Here is a 22,443-nt window from a genome sequence, read left to right on the forward strand (position 1 = left end):
GTGGAATATCCCCATTCACGGGCCGTCGTCGTGCTGTGATGTTGTGGTGTGAGATGGTGGTGCGAGATGTACCATAAAATTAGTGTTGAAGTTGGATTACGTTATTTCATGCGAAAATGGCAAAGGCCAAACGTTAACGATAATATCAGTATTTCTGACACTGAGTAAACGCATCCTGCTCGCCAATCACCTAAGAATCAAGCGAGACAATGATTCCAAGGGTTCCTTTTAGCACCATTTGGACGTCTCGACACAATGGCAAGTTGTTATTATCGGGACAGCCGACGATCACTTGTTTGTCATCGTCATCGGCGTCAATCTCGGCGACAGTTCCCCTGCAGCGTATGTCATCGTGTCTGTCGTGTAAAAGTCAATTTGCCAAAAGAAAGTACACACGGCATAAGCATGCTCACGTCATACAGAAACTTGGTTTCCTTGGAAATACATCTTGGAGTCAGGAACAAGTCAGTGTCCAGCGAAGGCATTATATTATTGCCAATCGGGAACAAATTTTACCCACCAGCAAAGGCAGGAATCTGAATTTTAAAAGTTATGAATCAACAAATTGTGTGAGATGCTTGAACACCAGTAACCATGGGAACGTGAGACTTTCTCAGCAACAAGGTTCCTATGTGAAGAAATTGAGTAAAGTGTTAAGGGATAGACTAATTGAACGGGAGAAAATTGCGGATTTGAAAAGAGCTGCACCAGTCGTGGAGGACCAGAGTACAGCGAGTGCCAAAAGTGACTGGGTTAAACGAGATGGTTACGATACTGGGATTATGGTCCAGAACTCATTGACGAAGCAACAGTACAAAAAGGAGCCACTTGTTCTATGCAATAAATCAGTGGCTACATGGTAATGAATAATGTAGGGGATAATGTGAGAATGCTCTCATCAATAAAACCTAGCTAGTGTCCCTCCATCCTCGCAAGTCAACGTTTGGAGGATGGAGGGTTACAATTATCGCAACTTGAAGATGGAGGCTTACAATTATCTAGTTGCGATAAAGTAACCCTCTTCTCGCTGTCGGGAGAAGTGTTACGTTATCGCAACTCGATAAAACCTTGCCATAGATGGACTGGTCTTTTGTTACAGCAGAACTTGCACACAGGAAGCTAGTTACATTAATTGAAACGCTCTGGCGAGGGTCTTTGGAGCGTTACAATTATTGTAACTAACACTAACAGGAAGCAGGCACCAAAAAAGCTGCGATGATTGTAACCCTGCATCCTCCCGAAGACCCTCGGGAGACGGAAGATGGAGGTTCACGATCATCGCAACTGGCACCCAAAACAATTGTATTGAATGTATTTATACACAAATTCATACAGAAAGAGTAGATTGGAGCACAATATTTTTTCACAGTTTGTGTGACTGCCAATCTTTGAAAAATCATGGAGGTTTCTAGGGATAGATTCCGTACCAAGCCACCACTTTTTCATTCGATATAAAACAATATAGTATGGGTATTTAATTTACCTCAATGATATATCCCTTTTTGTAAAAATAAATGAAAAAGTGGTGGCGTGATACGGAAAGTTATCCGTTTCTAGTTACAATTTATTGTAAATAGTAGGTTTCCACCTTTTTCAGTAGTCGGTAGTAAAACACCCCACAACAATGAACATGATATAAGTAACGCTTGGGAAAGTACTGAGTATACAGTGCTAGCACGCGCGTGTCAGAGTGAATGGGTTCAACCTAATTTATCCTCGATGCAAATCTATTAAATTACAACTGTAACACTGAGATGGGTGTACTTGTACGAAGCTATTTACTGCATGCTGCTGTATTAACAGTGCATTGGGTCAATAGGGACTTTTCGTTTTCGACGACGGATGGTTCTGCGACGGTTGTTCAGCTAAACGTTGCCGTTTTCAGCACAACGAACATTCATCCCAAGTACTGTCATAGAAATTGAGGGACGACCGTCCTCAAAGCCGACGCATGCGCAGATGATGCCAAATGTCATCTTTACCGTCGCAGAACCATCCGTTGTCGAAAACGAAAAGTCCCTAATATTAAACTTTATCTTGGGAATTCAGGAGTGTTCGTACACTCCATATAGCTTGCATGGGTGCAGAGTTGATTGTCCTCAAAACAGGTTTTGACCAGTGACAGTGTGACCTTAAAATTCACCCACTTTGATCACATAAATACTTGATCACAATCTGTTCACAACTAAAAAAGATATAGGTCAGTGTTCCTACTTATATCTAAGGACCAAACATCATGCTTGTATATACCCAAAAATATATTCTGCATTTTCGTTTTTTGTGTGTGTGCAACCGCCTTGATTGGTTTTCTGGAGAAGAGCGCATTATATACATGTATCCATATTATTGTTTTTATTATAAATATGACAAGTGGCAGCCCCCACCCCCCCCCTTATGGGTGTTGCCTTGATGATCAATTAACTTCTATGTTTTACTATCCTACAATTCTTTTCTAATTAAAGGTACTCTTGTGGTCCAACAGTCTATGACAGTGCACATATTGGACATGCCAGGTAAGAACATCATTTGTGAGGTCTATCTGGTGAGGCTTTTATGATTGTCGCAGTGCTGTGATCAAGGCCTGACATGTCCTTCAGGGAGGCAACAAAGACGATTGCCTCCACGCCCCCTGGTCATTGCCATGGTGGCCTTGATATGCTCTTCAGTAGAAATTTACAATTTTCCCCTGAGGGCGCCCTTTACCAAGGAGAAACTGCCCTTTCAAGAGTGAAGCGTACAGGCCTGGTGATCTGTATACCAAAAAATTGGTGTTTATAAGAACTTATTTATAATATTATTCTTTGTCTACAGCTGTTTCGTTCGATTTGACATCCTACGGCGTATCATGACAGAGTTTTACGACATTGACGTGGTGCAGGTTCAGGGTATAACAGACATAGACACAAAGATCATCAGAAGAGCTGAAGATGAAGGCATCGATTTCTACAAACTGACAAAGAAGTACGAAAATGAATTCCTGAGAGATCTGGAAAAATTGCAGGTAATTACAGAAACAAGCCGTGCAATCTTGACCTGATTGGTATCACACTGCTGTGGAATTGCAATCGTAGTGGTTCCAATCCTACCCGAGTAATATGCCTACGGTGATTTTGTTCACACAACTCAGGAAAGTGGGAAAGTGCTCACACATATTGGTGAAAATGGGTAAAACTAAAAATTAATTATATGAGTATTATTATTATAATTTTATTTTTATTTTTTTATATCCAGTTCTTATAAAATAGTGGAGTTGTACATCTCTGTTGAAGATGAGGTTCAGTTGATTCGAGGAAAACGGACCAATCCAAAGAAAAACTATAGATTTATTCTAACTATTGTGGAATTAAATTGCTTGACACCTTTATTTGTTTTCAGGTGCTGCCAGCCACTGTAGTCTCTCGTGTCACCGATCATATGCCTCAGATAATCAAATTCATCCAGAGGATTATTGGTAACGGTTATGCATACTCGACTGACAGTGGTGAGCATTGAGTTCAGACATTTTATTATCATGAAATTAGGCTGTTGAAGGAGAAAATAGAATAAGGAGAAAATAGAATTTGGAGAAAATTGAATAAGCTGTTGCAAACTGCTTTAATCACCTAAAAGGACTTCTGGTATAAATGCAAAAATAAGTTAGTGGCCTGATGTTTCTCGAAGGCTAAAAACCACTCTTTTAGCCTGCTGGGGTCAGAACATTTGAAACTGACAGGATCTTGGCCGGGCGACAAAGGACCGAGCTGAAGGGAAGGTCCTCAATTCCACAACCACAACTATGCAAGGTTTTCAACTGCCCTTTAACTTAAACCTGAGTCGATGCTCCTTTTATTCCCATTTGTTAAAAACGTTTCAAATTCTTGAGAAAAGTTCAGGGCAAATCTAGAAGTTTTGCCTCAGCTGACCTCGACTCTGCGTTAAATTTTAAAACCAATTATGTTACCTACCAACTGGGCTGTTAAAATCATCTGATGACAGAAATTTAATAATTATTTAGTTTAGTTATGGCTATCTTATTATGTCTATAGGTGATGTTTACTTTGATCTGGAGGCATTTGGTTTAAAACGCTACAAGAAGTTAGCTACGCACTACATGGAACCAGGGAAGCGGAATACCGACAAGAGAAACCAGGAGGACTTTTCGTTATGGAAAGCAGCGTTGCCAGGAGAGCCATGGTGGCACTCTCCGTGGGGGTCAGGGAAGGGACGACCAGGGTGGCACATAGAGTGCTCTGTCATGGCCAAGTAAGAACTCGAACACACTTTTCATACAGGCACTCCAGAGTCGCGCCCAACCAAATTTTGAATTAAGCACATAAAAAGTTTGGCGTCTGAAACAGTTGCGTTATGTTCGCCTGTCTGAAACCAACATTTATTTGGGTCGAACTAGAGTCGCTCCTAATCTGTTTGGTTTGGTGTGACTCTGGTCCACCTGTTTGAAACGGTTGTAACAGGGTTTCAAAGAATGTACCCTGTGAAAGAAGAGAAGAGAACTGTACTCCGCAGTAGTAGAATATATAGCAAGACAAGTTCTCAAAAAACCACCATAATCTACATTGATGCCTCAATAATAATAATAATAATAATAATAATAAGACTTGTAATGCGCACATATCCACCCTGCTGGGTGTTCAAAATCTCTGAATGTCACTGTAGTTATGAAAAGAACTTTTGTTTCATCACATTCAACAGCACAAACACCAATAACAACTGAATTGAATTGAACAGGATGGTGATTAGGAAACGAGAATTTATTAGATATGGGAGGAAAATCTCCCCAAATAGAAACTAAAAGAAAGTGTGAAGGTGAACACACTTTTTAAAAATATTCAGCAAAATTGGACGCCCTTTTTTGTACACCTTGCTGGTAAATGCACCAATGCACAGCCCACTAAAAACATCCAGATATATTCACTCAAAAAAGGAAAAGCATGGACCCTGCCCACCCCTATTGACAAGCTATGCCCCCTTCTGCACTGTGGAAAAAAACCTGCCTATGTTGCCACTTATTCTAGAATAAAGATTCTTTGTTCTCTATCATAATGAATTTGGTTTGATTTTGGTTGCTGTTGGGCATGCTAAAGATGCATACTACATGTTTACGTACATGTACAGTATAAACGAGGAAAGTAAACGAACATTGGTTTGTTTTGTCGCATGAAAATACTACAGTCTCCACAGCTTTTGACAAATTTCCCATGGAAAGTTACAGCAGAGAGCAATGGCTACAGGCAAGCTAGCAAAGGTTCCAGATGGCTGCTTCCCTGCATGGTTGCTTCCCTGCATGGCTGCTTCCCTGCATGGCTGCTTCTGCACAGTTTGGGGATTTATGGGGTCAATATACAGATCATAATAAATTGATAACCTTCAAATTGTAAATAATGGAATATCAAAAGAGGATCGTTCCAGCAGGTAGTAGAGCATGTATGATAATTGTTTGCAGGGCTTGAGATTTGGCTTGCACTAAAGAATTTGATGTATTTCATTAAAGAGAAGGTATAATTATGGTTTGTAATCACTCTTAAAATTAATGGTGATAAAAAATGTGGTTTAGAAGCCTACAGCAGCTTTCGATAGTATAAAGTGTCGTGGCCGAGCGGTTAAGAGCACCGAATTTAAATTCTGGTGTTTCTGATCAGCAGAGTGTGGGTTCGAATCTGAATAGCATTACTACAGTAATACTGTCAGATTGTGTATTCCTAAAGGGATTGTTTTCCAGCATGGACAATTATTAACTTAATATTTTCAGCGATATCTCAAAAACGCGAGCACCTTTTGAAATGAAGTTTTCACATTTTAGTTTTATTGTATACATTATATAGGATTTAAGCAACCAAAGGGTCTCAGGGTTAACTTGGGAATTTTCAAGCAGGTTTTTTTTAACAGCACAATTGTAACCTGGAATTTCTGTTGTTTTTTTTCTCCTCGAACTGTAGTGAAGTCTTTGGAGAGAATCTTGATATCCACACAGGAGGCCGTGACCTTGCCTTCCCCCATCACAATAATGAGATTGCCCAGTGTGAAGGATGCTTCAATTCAGATGGATGGGCTAGGTACTTTCTCCATTCAGGTAAATAGGGGTGTTCTCAGTCATTGCCAGTGGGAAGACACCATGGGAAGACTTTCTTTATTGCTGTGATAAACCCACCATCAGGCAGACAGTGTGTCAATTCAGTTTATTCATGCATTGGTCATTAAGCTTAAGATTCCCACTTTGTTTGTCTTAAGTTATTTTTATTGAACTTAACAAGATATAAATTATATCCTTTGTTTAACTTTGTATACATGGATGTTGAAATAATTTGGGAGTCATTTTGGGTTGAACAAAGAAGAGTTTACTATAGCATGATTTGAATCTGCCAGTTCAAATAAAAGGGTGTACAAACTCTCTGAAACTAGTGCAATCCCGGGCCCAATTTCATAGAGCTGTTAAACACAAAAAAAGTGCAACCAAATTATGGCTTAACAGAATAAGGTTGGCAGCCAAGCTACAATGTCAAGTGCACACTTTTTGATCGGTAACCTGCTCATTTCTGCTTTAGCAGAAATTGTAAACATAGTTTTATGAAATACAACCCAAATAGTGTTATTCAACCCCATGGCAATAAATAAATGACCACTACTTTTTATACATTACAGGTCATTTGTTTCTCAAGAGTGACCCCAACAAGATGTCCAAGTCATTAAAGAACGTTGTGTCCATCCAGGATTTCCTGCAGTCCTACACGACCAATCATTTCAGAGTGTTGTGCCTCATGTCCAAGTACAACAATGGTAAGGGTTCAAGGGCACTATCGCAGGCCTAGTCTTGGTTTAAGTCTCTCCTGTTATTAATATCTTCACATGATCCATCGCCACAAGAGGGCGTCAATGGTCTCCGTGCAATTCCATGCCTGCTTTAGATTTCTGAAACAATACAACTAATTTCAATACTCTATAACTTTACTTCTCCAATTGTCTCAAAAGTTTAAGTGTTTTATACAGGAATATTTCTAAGGAGAGTTTGTACCAGTAACAAATTTAGGCTTTCTTATTAGATATACATGTTTCTGGTATTTATCAGTACTGTGTGTGTTTGTAAAAGAACCACCCAATGGTTTTGTCCCCTTCTGGACCTACTCTGAAGTAGGTTGCCCCTGTTACACAAAGTAACTCTTGTGGTTTATATTGATACAAAGTAACTCATTAAACCTCTTCTGCTGTCAGTTCCATTTCTAAATTAAATTGACTGATGACTCAATTTTTGCCCACGTTTTATGAATGTTGAGATTTTGTTAGCATTGGTTGTTGTATGCGGCAATGCTTGAAACATGTGTTGCTTTAGTGAATTCCATATTTGAGCGACATCAAGTAATCCTGGACTTAAGAGATCTTATCGGAATTCAAACATCATCAATGAAAAGTAGCTAATGGATCTGTTTTGTATAATGTCTTGGTCTCTGATGGAGCTCGCAAAATTTTGATACCTCCCATTATTTCTTTTTCTTTCTTTCTTTCTTTTTTTTATTTATTTTTACTCGGATTCCCTACTCTTACCCTAAATTGATCAGGGGTGGATTTCACAAAGAGTTAAGACGAATTATCTCGAGTTAGGACGAGTTGATAGGACAAGTTACTCGTCTTAACTACTTAGGACAAGCCTTAAGTTTTTAATATCTCCCAGGACTAGTCCTAAGTTAGGATTAGTCCTAACTCTTTGCGAAATCGACCCCTGTTGTGTTACTGTATAATGCCATCATGCACTCTGTGAATGGTATGAGGTGATCAGTGCATAAGGAGGGTCAATTAGCAAAGGTCATAGGTTGCTTTATGTAAGTAGGTACATTTAGCTCTAAGTAGGTACAAGCAAGATAATGCTGGAGCTTACCGTAAGATGAGCTCAAAGTACAGTGGAAAAGTGTAATAACACCAAGCCCTTGGGGTTATTTACGTGTACATTTTTTTGCAACACAAACAAACACTATGTATTGTTCCTGATATAAATGGCATGTATGGCTGGCCTTTTCTACAATGTGTGATTAGTTCATATAACATATTGTTCACTCTACCGAAATTTATAATTTGTTTGGTTGAATTTTGACATGGAAATTTGTTTTCAGCAATTTTGCATTTCAAAATAACAATTTAAAGTGATCTTGTGCAGATATATACCCCCAGGACATCGTGGCTTACAATCTACAAAACACAAACTCCTTCAGGATAAAACAACAAATCATCGATGGGGGAGAGCCCAGCACTGAGGCTTTGGAACTCCCTACTTGAAACTGTGAAAATTTCCCTTAATTTCACTTAACATATTCAAGAACAGTTTGAAAACTCATCTACATTAAGAATCATTTTGTTAAGTTTATTTTTTTATATTTGTTTATGCTACTTTCATTGCTTGCTGGTTGTTCTTTCGTAGAGCAGCGCCACGAGGGCCACTTGCAGCGGATACTGGCGCTATAGAAGTTTCCATTATTAATATTATTTAAAGTATCTGGTTTTGCTAGAGCAGCTTTGATTTATTACTGTTGGTCATCCACAGATATTGAGTATTCTGAGGAAACAGTCCGTCATGCCGTTAAGATCTGTAAGCAGCTGGCCTCTTTCCTGAATGATGCAGATTCTTATGTCAAAGGTCATGTCTCAGCAAGAGAAATCAGCGAGGCTGCCCTCATGCAAAAGTAAGTCTCCCCATATTTGGACCCAAACAGTTCAGTTTCATTTTGAACAAGTAAACAATATGTCATCTTGCTCTTTCAGTATTTTTCCTGCAAGGTGTGCAGAGCTACGTTTTTGAAGTATGAAACCTTTTTCCTTTACATAGCACCATGTAATTTTCTGGTTCCCTGCTTCTGTAAACAACTCATCCATGCAACTCCGCCAATGAGCCAAGTTTGGTATGTTTAACTGCAAAACCAACAGATTCAAAAATAGCCCCTTGCCCTACCTCACTACAAGCTCCTGAACACATAAAGCCATTTTAATAAATTGCTTAATTTTCTGGTCTTAATTGTATATACATGTAGTCAATTTGTTTGTACATTTCTGGCAGGCCTTTGTTTTTTTGTGATTTTTTTATCAAATGCTCACTTTATATTTTCTATTGTAAAGCTTTTTACTAATTATTGTAATATTTTTAACCATTGTAAATTATGTCGCAATTGAGCGGTATGCTGCTGACATTTTTAAATAAATAAACCATTTATATACAAGGTGCTATGGCACAAACATGAAATTTGCCTTTTTGTCCATGCCTTCCTGTTAGTATGGTTATTAAATTAGGTTCCTCACTCTACCCAATCACAACACATCGTGATAACTCAAAACCCAAATTGTTGGACTCTGATATATGCCAAATCCAACGTAGAGCTTAGTTTAGTTTATTACAGATCATTATAATCAAACAAAACATACGGTTAGTCTTTGGGATGCCTGGTTAAAGCTCAAATCTATTGAAAAAAGGTCACAACATTATTTTGAGAGTTTGACCTTTTCTTTATGTGATGTACATAGGCTTGCAGAAACACAGACCCAGTTTATGCGTGCCATTGCTGATGACTTCGACACCAAGCGAGGGCTCGATGCCATCATGGAACTAGTCAGAGCAGCCAACATGGCCATTGGTAGTAGACAACATCAGGTGTGTATTTGACAGTTACACCAACTGACCCTTCCAGAAGGTCTTAAAACACTTACTATGTGGAAAACCTCCAAGTCAAATCATGGCATACTATTGGAAAGCTGTTGGACAGTTGTCGACAGACAGTTCAAGTTTAAGAAAGTTCAATTCATTTGGAATCTTTATGTACATGTATGTACTGTTGTACCTAATCACAGTTCCCTATTGACCACCTTGCACGCAAGTCACATGCTGTGACTATTCGACTAGCTAAAGGCCATGCAGCCCTACAATTAACACTAAACTTTATAAACACAGGGACTTCAACTCCCATAATGGGGCAACCAAGATGTTTGTGGTGATGACATGAGGTGAATTGGATCAATAAATAATACATCATGTTGTTTTTAGTTTCAACTATTGTGCTTTCCACTGTAAGTTTTGTGAACACTTGTATAGGTGTTCACAAAATTGGACAACCATGCACTGTACACGCACCAAAAGTTTAGAGCGCTAACTCACTGAAATACATAAGGGTCTGCTCTTCTCTAATAAACCCATTGCATATGACGTCACACTTTTTACATGTAAAAGGTGGCAGATCATTGGACAATAGCTGTTCTCTGTGCATGAAACATGCGATGACCTCAGCGTACCTATAGCGTTTCGCACTTTGCAAGAGGAAGCTATTGATTTCTTACACAATACAGAACATGCCTCCAATGAATGCCCGTAATTTTGTGTGTCAACTCTTTTTTTTTGCATGTTTGTATACGCTTTTGACACCTAAAATGACACCCAGGATAGGCACATGCGAGTACCCTGCGCGTACTGCAAGGGGTCAATACACCTATGTGTTATTGGAAGAGCACTAACTCACTGAAATACAAAATGGTCTGCTCTTCTCTAATACAGCTATGGGTTTTCATTTATCATATTTAATTGATCAATTATTGGTTTTCTGTCTTGACACAGCAACACTTGAGTGTACCTAGGTACCCAGGCGCACTGGCTGCAGTAGCATCTTATATAAGCCGTACGGTGGATGCACTGGGGATCAAGTTCCAGAGTAGAAAGGTAGCGTCAGCTTTTTGAAATATGGACCTACTTTGTATACCCGAACCCACACTCTAATTTGTTATATACCAAACTAGTTCAATTTTTAGCCTTTATACTGTTAATGTCAACTACACTGTCTGGTCATGGTAAAGCAAATTCTTAGAGGTTATTTTGTGCCTAATTGCCAAATGTTTCAAATGAGAGGTATAAAGAGATCGAATTAATGAATTGTGAAATAAAGAAATAAAAGGCACATTGAATGAGATTTGATTAAAGGTTTTTTGGTGTAAATCGCTGCCAGGCTACATGTATGTACATGTATGCCTGAATCTCAAAACCCATTCTTCTCCCTGTCATTGCGGAGTATGTTGGTTTATCCACGTTAGTTCTGGATACATTTTAATTGTTATAACTAAATGTTATTTTTGGTCTCTATCACATATTCAATTACAGACAAGTTCAATCTGTTCTAGAGTCAAACAAATGATGGTTTCGCATCTCGCTTAAAGTCAAAAGTGCCAATACCAGGACCCGAACCCAAACTCTAACAGCGCCGAACCTAAAATCTGAAAGCACACAGGTTCGTGTGACAAAGGTGTTTTTTCTTTCATAGTTATCTCGCAACTCCGATGACCAATCAAGCTCAAATTTTCACAGGTTTGTTATTTTATGCCTACGTTGAGATACACCAAGTGAGAAGACTGGTCTTTGACTATTACCAATAGTGCCCAGTGTCTTTAATGTACGTATTGAGTGCTTGCATAATGGCATTTATAAAATGAGTTTTTCTTGTGTGCAATTCATTACCAGGATGTGGCAGCGAGCAGATCATCCAAAACACTTGCCTCTACAATGGACACACTAATCAACCTCAGGAGTGAGGTTAGGCAATGGGCGTTAGACACGCCCCTACAGGATGACCTCAAAGGGTCAGGGGTCACACAAGAAGGTCAAGGTAAGATAAGGCATAATAGGGGATGATCCTGATCAATGGTTACAGGGACCCCAGATAATAATAATAATAATATCGAAGTCTTATATAGCGCACGTATCTACCAAACAAGGTACTCAAGGCGCTGAGTATATACAAACTTTCAGAAAGGTTATTGCAGTGATGAATTCTGAGACCCAATTATTTAGCACCTTATAAGGGTTTACAAGGTGCAAATGCAAACTTCAACAGATTTTAGTGAATAATAATGGCTTGATTATATTTTGCTTATATCCGTCACTCAGTGATGTTCAAGGCGTTTCATCATTCATTTTTTTCTGCAAGGGATATGGGACTATGTTTAAAGTATGAGACCTACTCCTTATAACATTACACCATGTAATGGTTTACAATCTCTATTCGATAAGTGCACTGGGTCTTTACGCTCAAACACATGCAAATTTAAGTGTCCAAAAAAAAAAAAAAATTCAACACATTTTGTCTGCTCTAATCACACAGTAGAAAAGCCGACCAGGAAGCTAATGTATAAAGCACTTCATCGCAGAGCAGAACTACTACAGAAATGTGACAATGTCCGGCAAGATTTACTCCACTGTGGAATTCAAATCAAGGTAAGGACGGAGGCATTCCGACAAGGTTGTCATGTGGTACAAGTTTCACAGAATGTGAGTATTTCATTGATTTTCATAAACCATCTCAGCTCTTGGGAGTGAGCAGCAAGTGCTGCCATGTATGTTTCACATCAAGCTTAATCAATCACAAGAACCATCTCTGCCCTCACAGGTACCCATTTAACCCATAAGGTGAATAGAAGAAGTTAAAGTCAAGTGCCTTACTCAAATGGACTTGTGTAATAATAATAATAATTACAACATTTATAGAGCGCTAAATACGGAAGTTTCTAAGCGCTATAACAAGGTTGACAGAAAAGATGGGTTTGAAGTTGAGATTTGAAAGTGTCCAATGAAGGAGCTGCTTGAATGTGGATGGGTAGCTTGTTCCAAAGTGTTGGAGCTATGACTAATTGATAGGGATTCGAACCTACACTTTTCCTGAGCCCACACTTTTCCTTATGCACCAGAAGTTGAGTCAGGTGCATTTGACTGCTTGGGCATCACACGATTCAATTCGCTAAATTTATTAAAATTTCTTAAAATCCGGTATTCATATTCTTCAAACTAAAAACTCATTCTTCAGAAGATGAGCAGAGTATACTGTTCGAAACGTCGAGACCACACTGACTCTTTTCAGAGCCAACACTCCCACAAAGGAGATTTTATATACGGTTGTACCCACAAGTTTACTATTTTTATAATTTCTTCCTGTTCATCCACACCATGCAAAGCTTCAAACAATACTAACTAAAACTCTGTTTCAACCCTGTGAAACACTTCAAAGTAGGCGTATTATTTTTAACTAAACATCTCATTGTCTTGTTATTATATTTACACAGGACCGACAGACAACAGCAACATGGGAATATGTAGAAAAGAAAGGAACCAACAAACCTTAACGGATCCTGCTGTGACATCTCTACTGTTGGCTTGATGAAGAGTGCCCTCTATAGGCAGTTGCAGTCTGTGACTATGACATCGTCTTCCAACTAGCCGGTCTGGAAAAGATAAAAGAGATGATGAATGAATGAACTTGAAAATGGTGTTAATACAAAATGTGTTTAAATCCCCAATAATAGCTAAACTTATAACACTAAACACAGCTTCAGAACAGGGTGTTAAAAAACTTAACACTAACTTAGAGTTCATATAGTGTAATATAAACTTTACATCCAGAAATGTAATATTGTTGATTTTATTAGGTCCATTTTGTCATTACAAATGTCCGTTAATATAAAACTTAACAAAAATTTGGTTTTGTTTTAGGAATGTAAATACTACGTTAGCATGGTAAATATTTCAATTCACAACGTGACCTTTACAAAGGTAATAAATTTTGCTAAGTAGAATTTATTAAGGCTCTATGAAATAGGGCATTAATTGCAGTGTATTTTAATTATGTAAGCTTTAGATGGAAGGTTGTTATATACAGGATTGGTAGAGCTAAAAAAACTAGGGAAATTTTGGCTTTATCCATTGTGCGAGTCAGGAGAATATGATGGGGCAAGTAAAAGAGTTTTCAGCTTGTGAACCTAATTTTCACAGTTTTTAGGTTTTCAGATACAGAAACAATTGTTCTTCATAGCCAGTAAGCTTTTGGACTAAAATTAAACCATGTTTGTTATCCACTAGATAGAAATGGTTTTCACTACAACACTTTCTTCTTAGTTTTAAAAAACCCACTTATTTGGCAAAGTCATTGCTTAATTAATTGTGCATATGGTTTTGGAACCGAAGACATTTAGTATGGTTTTTACCCTTGTGACTCTTGAATTTCTTTCTAAGAGTAAATTTAAATTTGCCATACATGTACCAATTCTTTCTAAAATGAGAGGCAGTACTTAAAACTGTTTTGAAAAGCCAAGTAAAGTCATCAATCATGATAGAGTATTTCAAAGTAATGAATAACAAATAAAGAAGATAAAAAAGTTAACAATGGTTGACTTAAAGGCAGTGGACACTATTGGTAATTACTCAAAATACTTATTCGCATAAAACCTTTCTTGGTGACGAGTACTGGGGAGAGGTTGATGGTCTAAGACATTGTGAGAATCGACTCGCTCTGAAGTGCCATAGTTTTTGAGAAAGAAGTAATTTCCCACGAGTTTGACTTCGAGATCTCAAGTTTAGAACTTGAGGTCTCGGAATCAAGCATCTGAAAGCACACAACTTCGTGTGACAAGGGTGTTTATTTCTTTCATTATTATCTCACAACTTCAATATCAATGATGAATAAAAAGTGCTTGAGTTTGTTGAATACAAGATCTGGAGTTACTCAATATTTATCTGTTGTTCATTTGGTGTCTTTGTTACAAAAAGATTACACATAAACGTGTGGCAGACAAGTTTCAAAAGTGCTATTAATAAGTTATCGGATGTAAAACCTATAAATTGTTTGTTGGGTGTTTCTTTGGTGATAAAATTGTTGGGTCAGTGTATTATGCTTTAACAAATAAAAAAATGACTGGAGCGGGATTCGAACTAACAACCTTTGGTTTAACAAGCCAGCACTTGACCAACCAAACTATCAACATATTCACTCCAGATTTGCGACGATGTCTAAAAACTAAACACCTTTTGAAATGAAATTTTCATATGTTTTATTGTAAACATCTTCATTTATTATTAACCATATCTCAGAGACAAAATATGCAATTGCATCAACTTTTTCGTCACTTTTGTTTAAAGATAAATATTTTAACACCTTTATATTAAATTTTTGAAATTCACTCAAAAAGAATAGGTGAAAAGTGCTGTCAAAAGTATTTATCCTTCTTTATGCACCACACTGTTTGTCATTGTCCTCTTTTATCAATTTCTTTGTGAATCTCTATAATTAGAGAAAGTGGATTTTGACAGTCTCCATGAAGAGTCCTTTAAATGCTTTGGTAAAAAAAAAAACTATGTTTTTAATATTGCTCCATGTCGCTAACAAAGATGGACAAAATAGCGAGACCGCCATCATTAGGACTAGATAGCTCACTTGGTAGAGCACTAGCATTCTAATCTGGGCCCAATTTCATAGAGTTGATAAGCACAAACATTTGCTTAGCATGAAATTTCTTCCTTGATAAAAACAGGATTACCAACACAATTTTCCATTTGATGGATATTGCCTGTTACTGGTATTCAGCTGTTGTTGGCTTATCCTGAAAACCACATGGAAGTTTGGTTGGAAAACCTGTTTTTATGAAGGCAACAATTTCATGCTTAGCAAATTTTTGTGCTTAGCAGCTCTATGAAATTGGGCCCTGGAGGCCACATGTTCAAATCCTGCTCTAGTAAACTTTTCTTTGGCAAAAAATAATGATGCAAGAGAGTAACAGTTGAAAATATTTGTCATTGTCCGTTATCTTTTTTGTGTACGCTTCTTGGAAAGCAAGGGGATCACCTTTTTATTTCAAATATCAAGTTATGAACCTCAAGGAAACAGAATTGGTTTAACACCTTTGTTTTGACACTTTACAGGCATCCACCCTGTGAATTTGTTCACAAGACTCGGAGAAAGTCGGCCTACTGGGTATACAGAAAACGAAACCCCTTCCGAGTTGTCGGATTATTGAAACTAGAGCAGTCAATGTTTTTGTATTTGTTTTTATTTTAATTTTTTCAAGTTCCCTTGGGTTTTGTTTGTATTACCCATTTTTGTTTGTAAATTAAACAAAGAGCAAAGAAGTAAAATTATTATCTGATTCAAACACACACCTACAAGCATCTGTAGATTTTGGTGTGTAATTTGCTTGTTTATTTTGGAAAAAGTTTCTGTATGGCGCCACCACTTTTTCATTCGATATCAAATAATACACTGTAGTATTTAATTAACCTCAATGAGATATCCCTTTTTGAAAAAAATCGTGAAAGTGGTGGCGCCTTACGGAAAGTTATCCTTATTTTGTTTAGATAGTCTTCGCAACAACGTCTTCAAAGCTTCCACCAGGCGATATAAATGAACACTAAATCTCTCATCACATCTTTCAAGTTTCATTATGAACTGCACAAATCAATCAATTGTGATTCAGTAGCTAGACCAGAATATTAATTCTATTCTAGCCATTTTGAAATCAGTGATAGCTTTGCCGCATTCGAACCTATAACCTTGTGATAGCAAGAGTCTAGGGCAATTCCACAGTAACGGAAGGACGCCAATGATACCCTTCCGTTACCGACCTTATTAATATTCATATTTTATAAACTAAAAGTTTTTCAGCCAAAAAGAGGAGGCCATTTTGAAGGCAGTCATTAATAAAAGAAACTGTGACATTTGCTTGATGGGAAAAGTTTCCGTATGGCGCCACCACTTTTTCATTCGAAATAAAATAATATAGTATCTAATTTACCTGATTGATATATCCCTTTTTGTAAAAATGAGTGAAAAAGTGGTGGCGCCATACGGAAAGTTATCCGCTTGATGAAACTAATTAAACTGTTAATGGTATCCATGATTTAAATGTTGTTTTTATGAGTCAAAACGTCCTTCCGTTACCGTGGGATTGCCCTCTAACCACTTGACCACAGTGTGGGTGTATATATAGGTAGCTATCAGAAAAATCTATGTACCTGACAGTGACAGCCAGTTAGGATGTCGTTTGACTAATTATTGTCCTACCATGTAGTCCACCATCTTTTCACCTGTGTAATGTGAGGCATGAAACTTGCCATTTCGTTTTGTAAATAAATGCTTCAATCTTTGTAAGTTCAAGATTTTGGGAAATTGTAGTGAGATAATTGATACCAAGTGGAGTTCTGATCATGTGTTCAATAAAGTGTGATTTATAAACAGTACACTAAATGTACATGTACAACTTAAAAAACTATAAACTAGTATAATATTAACTAGCCACAAGTTATCTTCAACTTACCCTTTATATTATCCCTGTAGACAAGTGCATACAGGAGAAGGGCTCCCATGTGTGAGTCACCAGGGTCCATTAAGTTCCTGTTCTGGATATCCACCACCAGATGGAGTTTGCACAGTAGCATGTAGCATACAGTACATGTACTTTATACCATTTTACACAGAACACTAGGGCCGGTTGTACATCCACACCACACTAATATGATCCATAGAGTTGCTCAAGTTCACAGTGAGTTTCACTGTACAGCTGCTCAGCTGCTCAGCTGCTGTGCCCAACTTCATAGAGGTGCTTAAGCAGAAAATTGTGCTTACCAATTTTTTGCTAAGAAGATATGAGCAGGATACAAGTCACAAGTTGTACATGAGACATGGTAGGTTGGCCGGCAACCTCATTCTGGTAGCATACTTTTGTCTTTCGCTTAGCTGGTTTTTGTGCTTAAGCAGCTCTATGAAACTGGACAATGGTGCTTAGCAGGAACAGGTGCTCAGCCTAAATCTTTAAATGCCATGTCACATACACTGTATTGCTATTGACTGGTTTCCTGCTTATTTTTGAAAAGCAAACCTGCTTATTTCTGGTAACCAAACCTGCCTATTCTGGTAAGCAAACCTGCTAGTTTTTGCTATAAAGCACACCTGCTTGTTTGTTTTATGTAAACCTGCTTTTTTTTTTTTAAAACAATCCTGCTTCTTAATATTTTTGGGGTAATCAAACCTGCTTATATTTTGAGAGCAACCCTGCTTATTTTTGGTTAGCAAAACTGATCATAACTTCATAAAGCTGTTGAGCAGAAAATACTGCTAAGTTTCTTGCAAAGCAAAAATTATTGAGTGGCACATCGGTCAGAGTTAATGTAAACGTAATGTAACTTTGACAGGTAATCTGTTTCTGCTTACCAATACTATCAAAAAAAAAGGAGTTTTTGTGCTTACAGGCTTTATGAAATTGGGCCCTGCTTATTTTTTTAGTAAGAAAACCTGCTTATTTTTTATCACATTCTGCGTACTTTTAGTGAGTAATATTTCATGCTTATCTACAGAGGATTTATGTTTTTTTTCATAAGCTGTTTTTGTCAAAAAAACAAAAAATAAATACTGAGAGAGAAAAGACTGAAAATAAATTGTGATATATTAATCAACAACTAATTATTTAATTTAATGTTTTTCTTGTTTGTTTTTTTGTTTTGTTTTTCCTGCTTAGCAAATATTAATAGGGAGCCACTCACAGTGTACATTACATGGTACATTTGGGTTCTTGTACTACAAAGTAGCCCATTTCTGCTAAACAAGATTTCTCTGCTAAATAATGGATCTATTGTAATGTTGCGTTAAAATTAAATTATCACTTAATAATGGCACAAAATTTTAACAAACAACCAAATTATTCATGTACAGAGCTGTGTTGTTTAGAGCTTTTATTTATTAATTTATTTTTACCACAGACAAAGCACATCACAGTTGTTTCATCAAGTTTTGCAAACAAACCAAACTTGCCTTACACGGCACTTTGTGAAGCCTTTACATTTATATGTCAGGATGCTAAACTGTCAACATAAGTTCATGAAAAATACGCATAGCAGTAAACTTTGTAGCAGTACTTGTTTGCTTTGCAGCTAACTTTTAAAAGGCACTCAATTTCAATTTGAAATAGAAACACATCTTATATTAGTGATCTAATATAATACAATCATTTTTGTTATATCTACTTTAACAATATATTCGTACAGGGCAGAGTCATTAAAGCCATTATACACTTTCGGTAAACAGTATTGTCCAAGTCACACTCTTCGAGTAACACAACTTAAATATAAAATAACAAACATGTGACTATTTAGGCTCAATCGGTCATCGCAGTCGGGAGAAAATAACGGGAAAACCCACTCTTGTTTTCGCGCGTTTCGCCGTGTCATGGCATGTGTTTCAAATAAATCCGGAATTCTCGCTATCGAGAATTGATATTGTTTTAGTGTTTTCTCAAAAAGTAAAGCATTTCATGGAACAATATTTCAAGAGAAGTCTTTCACCATTACCTTCTGTAAACCCTGTAATTTATTTGTAAATCTGTGAACTCTGTGAAATCTGTAAGGAAAGTGTATAATGGCTCTAAACAGTATTGCAATATATATTATAATCAAAGATTATAGAGTACTGCAGGTACAAGATGGGACTTTGGGCTGAAATGTCCATTGGACACCATTTCAGTAAGCAACTCTTTTGGCACAACACTTTATCAGTCTAGACAATGACCATTGCAATCGATGATATAACAAATCATTTGCTTGCTGAAATTTTGTAATTTGCCATTCGCACATTTGGAACTTTTAAAATGAAATGAAAACATCTACATAACTTATACATGTAGCTGCGATACAAAGTATCTTCTACTGTGATTTTCTGAGAATCAAATATTTTTATCTTGGTTAGGTTTGCTCTGATAGAACAAGTAATGCAATAGGATTTTTTAATTTAAAACATTAAATATGCGCAGTTATAACACCTTGGATGACATTTTACTTTTAAAAGAAGTGTATTATAATATGTAGTACTGATTGCAAATTGTGTGTATTCTAATTTGTAATCATAAACACAGTACACCATCCTTATATTGTTTAAATCCTTCAAATTTACTGTGAACTGAAATAAGTGCGTCCAAACTGCTCAAATACTTTATAGAAAACAATGAATGTCCAAAATGTCATCACAGGAATGGCTAAAAATCAGTCACGGGCACTGATGGGAATTGCCTCCTTAACACCTCCATGGTTTGTGTCTTGGTGCTCCTTTGAAATATTTAATTTTGCAAAATTTGGATCATTAAGGAGCATCCATTTTATGTTTAAATAAACAAAAAAATTCCCTTGAATAAATGTTTTATATACAACACAAAAATAGCTAGTCTTGTACATATTTATGATTATTCTTTACAATATATCTATAATTGGTAACCTTTCTTTTTCCCAGATACAGACCCATCAAATGTATGCATATTTACAGCTGCTTCGAATTCCACAATGCAACTTCAAGCCAACTCAACATTATCTTCACTTAGCAAATATTATTAACAGCAACTATTTTACAATGAAAGCAAATAAGAATCATATAAGATAAGTATTGGGAGTAGGCCAACATCCCTGCCCCCAACTCAGCCTCAAATTATTGCACAACCTAGTATTACTTTATATCTGGCATTTGACATACTATACACTTTAATTTTTTTCTTAACGGCAGTAGACACTATTGGTAATTGTCAAAGACTAGCCTTCACAGTTGGTGTATCTCAACATATGCATAAAATAACAAACCTGTGAAAATTTGAGCTCAATCGGTCATCGTTGCGAGATAATAATGAAAGACAAATAACCCTTCTCACACGAAGTTGTGTGCATTTAGATGGTTGATTTCGAGACCTCAAGTTCTAAACTTGAGGTCTCAAATCAAATTCGTGGAAAATTACTTCTTTCTCGAACACTATGGAACTTCAGAGGGAGTGGTTTCACACAATGTTTTATACTATCAACCTCTCCCCATTACTTGTAATTAAGAAAGGTTTTATGATAAAAATTATTTTCAGAAATTACCAATAGTGTCCACTGCCTTTAAATACAAATTGAAAAATGTATCTTTTGGAGATTGAATAGAAGATACAATTGTTGCATGAACTGTGTTACATTATGGGTCAGGGAGGGGTTTCCCTTAACTTTTGTTTTCATTCGCCGCCGCCGCCAGATGAGTCAACCAAAATCATGGGGCGCCCGCAAGTTTTTTTTACTAGCCCGCATGTAAGACTTGTTAAACCATTTTACAAACTTACAAATAACTCATTTTGGGATTTTACGACCGAATTCCTCAATTATTGTGGAATGGAACAATTTGTTGGCTCGCCCGGCGAGCTAGTGAGGGAAGGGTTTTGGCTCGCCCGCCGCTGTTTTTACTCACATATGGCGATCGGGCAACCGCTAATATCGAACCCTGTGGGTCAGCCCCATTTTCTCAATGGCCTGGCCAAATGATTCTTGTTGGACAATTTCACATGGTTGCGTCAGTATGTCCTTAACAGTTTGTTGGCACAGTAACCTTGTTAACTGTGCCTCATTGTGCTTGAATGTTCTTTGAAATCTTCAACCCTCTAGCAGTTACTGGTTAACTCACAGACACAGCAATAGTTTGATGTAAAACAGAACTGATTCAAACAAAATTCACAAATGTTAAAAGTAATTTACGTATAATGTACATGAAAGACAATAGCAAGCATCAACAAATTGTTGACTAGGCCCAACGCTTCCTGATTCAAGAAACGATTATTATGAATTTTTTTAAGGCTCAGAGTATTGAGCCATGCATGATATTAATACTGATGGCATCTGGTTGTCAAGGCAACATTTGCTCACCCAGCTCCAATACCTGCGCACAATGCCAACACAGAAAGATACGTGTAGTGCTGCAAGGTCAAAACCAACATGTATGTACAAGGTTTTTTTAATATAATGCCCTTGTACTTGGACAATAGAATTTTTGAACAATTGCGTGAATGAAATATTTTATAAGCCAAATTTACCAACAACTTTGTCCAATACAGACGATTTCAAACGGAATAAAACACTGGGAGAACTGTACTTTCCCCCCCGAGTCCTGTAAAAAACAAATCGGATCCAACAGGCACATCAGTATGGTGGGATTTGAATTGAACTCACAGTCATTGTGATACTAGAGCAGATGTCTTACCACTAGACCATCAAGCTAGCCCGGTGGCTAGAGGCAGTTTGATTCCTACGATGTAAAACACAAGGAACTATTCTTTGGTTTTTTTCCCCTTACATCGATGTGTACCGTTGCTTTCCCGAATTCTGTCAAAAAAATCAAAGGCTTTCAAGGTGGGATTCTAACCCATGACCTTTGAAATGTAAAGCAGATGTCTTACCAACCACTGTCTGACCCCGATGGCGAAAGGCAGTTTGAATCCTTCATTTGAGCAGCAAGTACGCAACGTTTAAATCGGTGTAAGAGTAAAACCAAATCATTTTCCTTATCCCCAATGCAAATTTAACATCTATTGATTACAAAGACTTTGTGTGATAACAGTTTTATGAGATAACATGTTCTACTACAGGCCTGGAATTTCATGAAGCCAACAGCCTCTGTTGCCCTGGTCTTGGTTCCCCTTCAATAGTTTCCCATAGAATTTAAAGGCACTTGACACTATTGGACCAGTCTTTTCACTTGGTGTATCTCAACCTATGCACAAAATAACAAGCCTGTAAAAATTTGAACTCAATTGGTCGTTGAAGTTGCGAGATAAAATGGAAGAAAAAACTCCCTTGTTGCACAAAGTTGTGTTCTTTCTTATGTTTGATTTCGTGACCTC

The 22,443-nt window shown here is 37.2% G+C and overlaps 1 protein-coding gene across 1 annotated transcript; it reads left to right on the forward strand.

Moving 5' to 3' along the window:
* The first annotated feature begins 30 nt into the window (after positions 1 to 30).
* Positions 31 to 13,149, forward strand: LOC117293281 (probable cysteine--tRNA ligase, mitochondrial). Its single transcript, XM_033775518.1, has 13 exons — positions 31 to 859; positions 2,463 to 2,513; positions 2,812 to 3,001; positions 3,376 to 3,481; positions 4,026 to 4,242; positions 5,934 to 6,067; positions 6,637 to 6,771; positions 8,525 to 8,663; positions 9,496 to 9,622; positions 10,577 to 10,678; positions 11,471 to 11,615; positions 12,111 to 12,223; positions 13,066 to 13,149. Exons 1-13 carry the CDS (start codon positions 210 to 212, stop codon positions 13,123 to 13,125), a joined length of 2,169 nt encoding a protein of 722 aa, XP_033631409.1. The 5' UTR covers positions 31 to 209; the 3' UTR covers positions 13,126 to 13,149.
* The last annotated feature ends 9,294 nt before the right edge of the window (positions 13,150 to 22,443 follow it).

The sequence above is a fragment of the Asterias rubens genome, chromosome 8 (assembly GCF_902459465.1).
Source record: "Asterias rubens chromosome 8, eAstRub1.3, whole genome shotgun sequence".
NCBI classification, from domain to species: domain Eukaryota; kingdom Metazoa; phylum Echinodermata; class Asteroidea; order Forcipulatida; family Asteriidae; genus Asterias; species Asterias rubens.

Excerpts from the sequence above, each read along its gene's own strand:
- LOC117293281 (XM_033775518.1), top strand. The coding sequence starts at position 210 with ATGATTCCAAGGGTTCCTTTTAGCACCATTTGGACGTCTCGACACAAT. Across the intron at positions 2,514-2,811 it reads GCACATATTGGACATGCCAG|CTGTTTCGTTCGATTTGACA; the intron begins GTAAGAACATCA and ends CTTTGTCTACAG. Across the intron at positions 9,623-10,576 it reads TTGGTAGTAGACAACATCAG|CAACACTTGAGTGTACCTAG; the intron begins GTGTGTATTTGA and ends GTCTTGACACAG.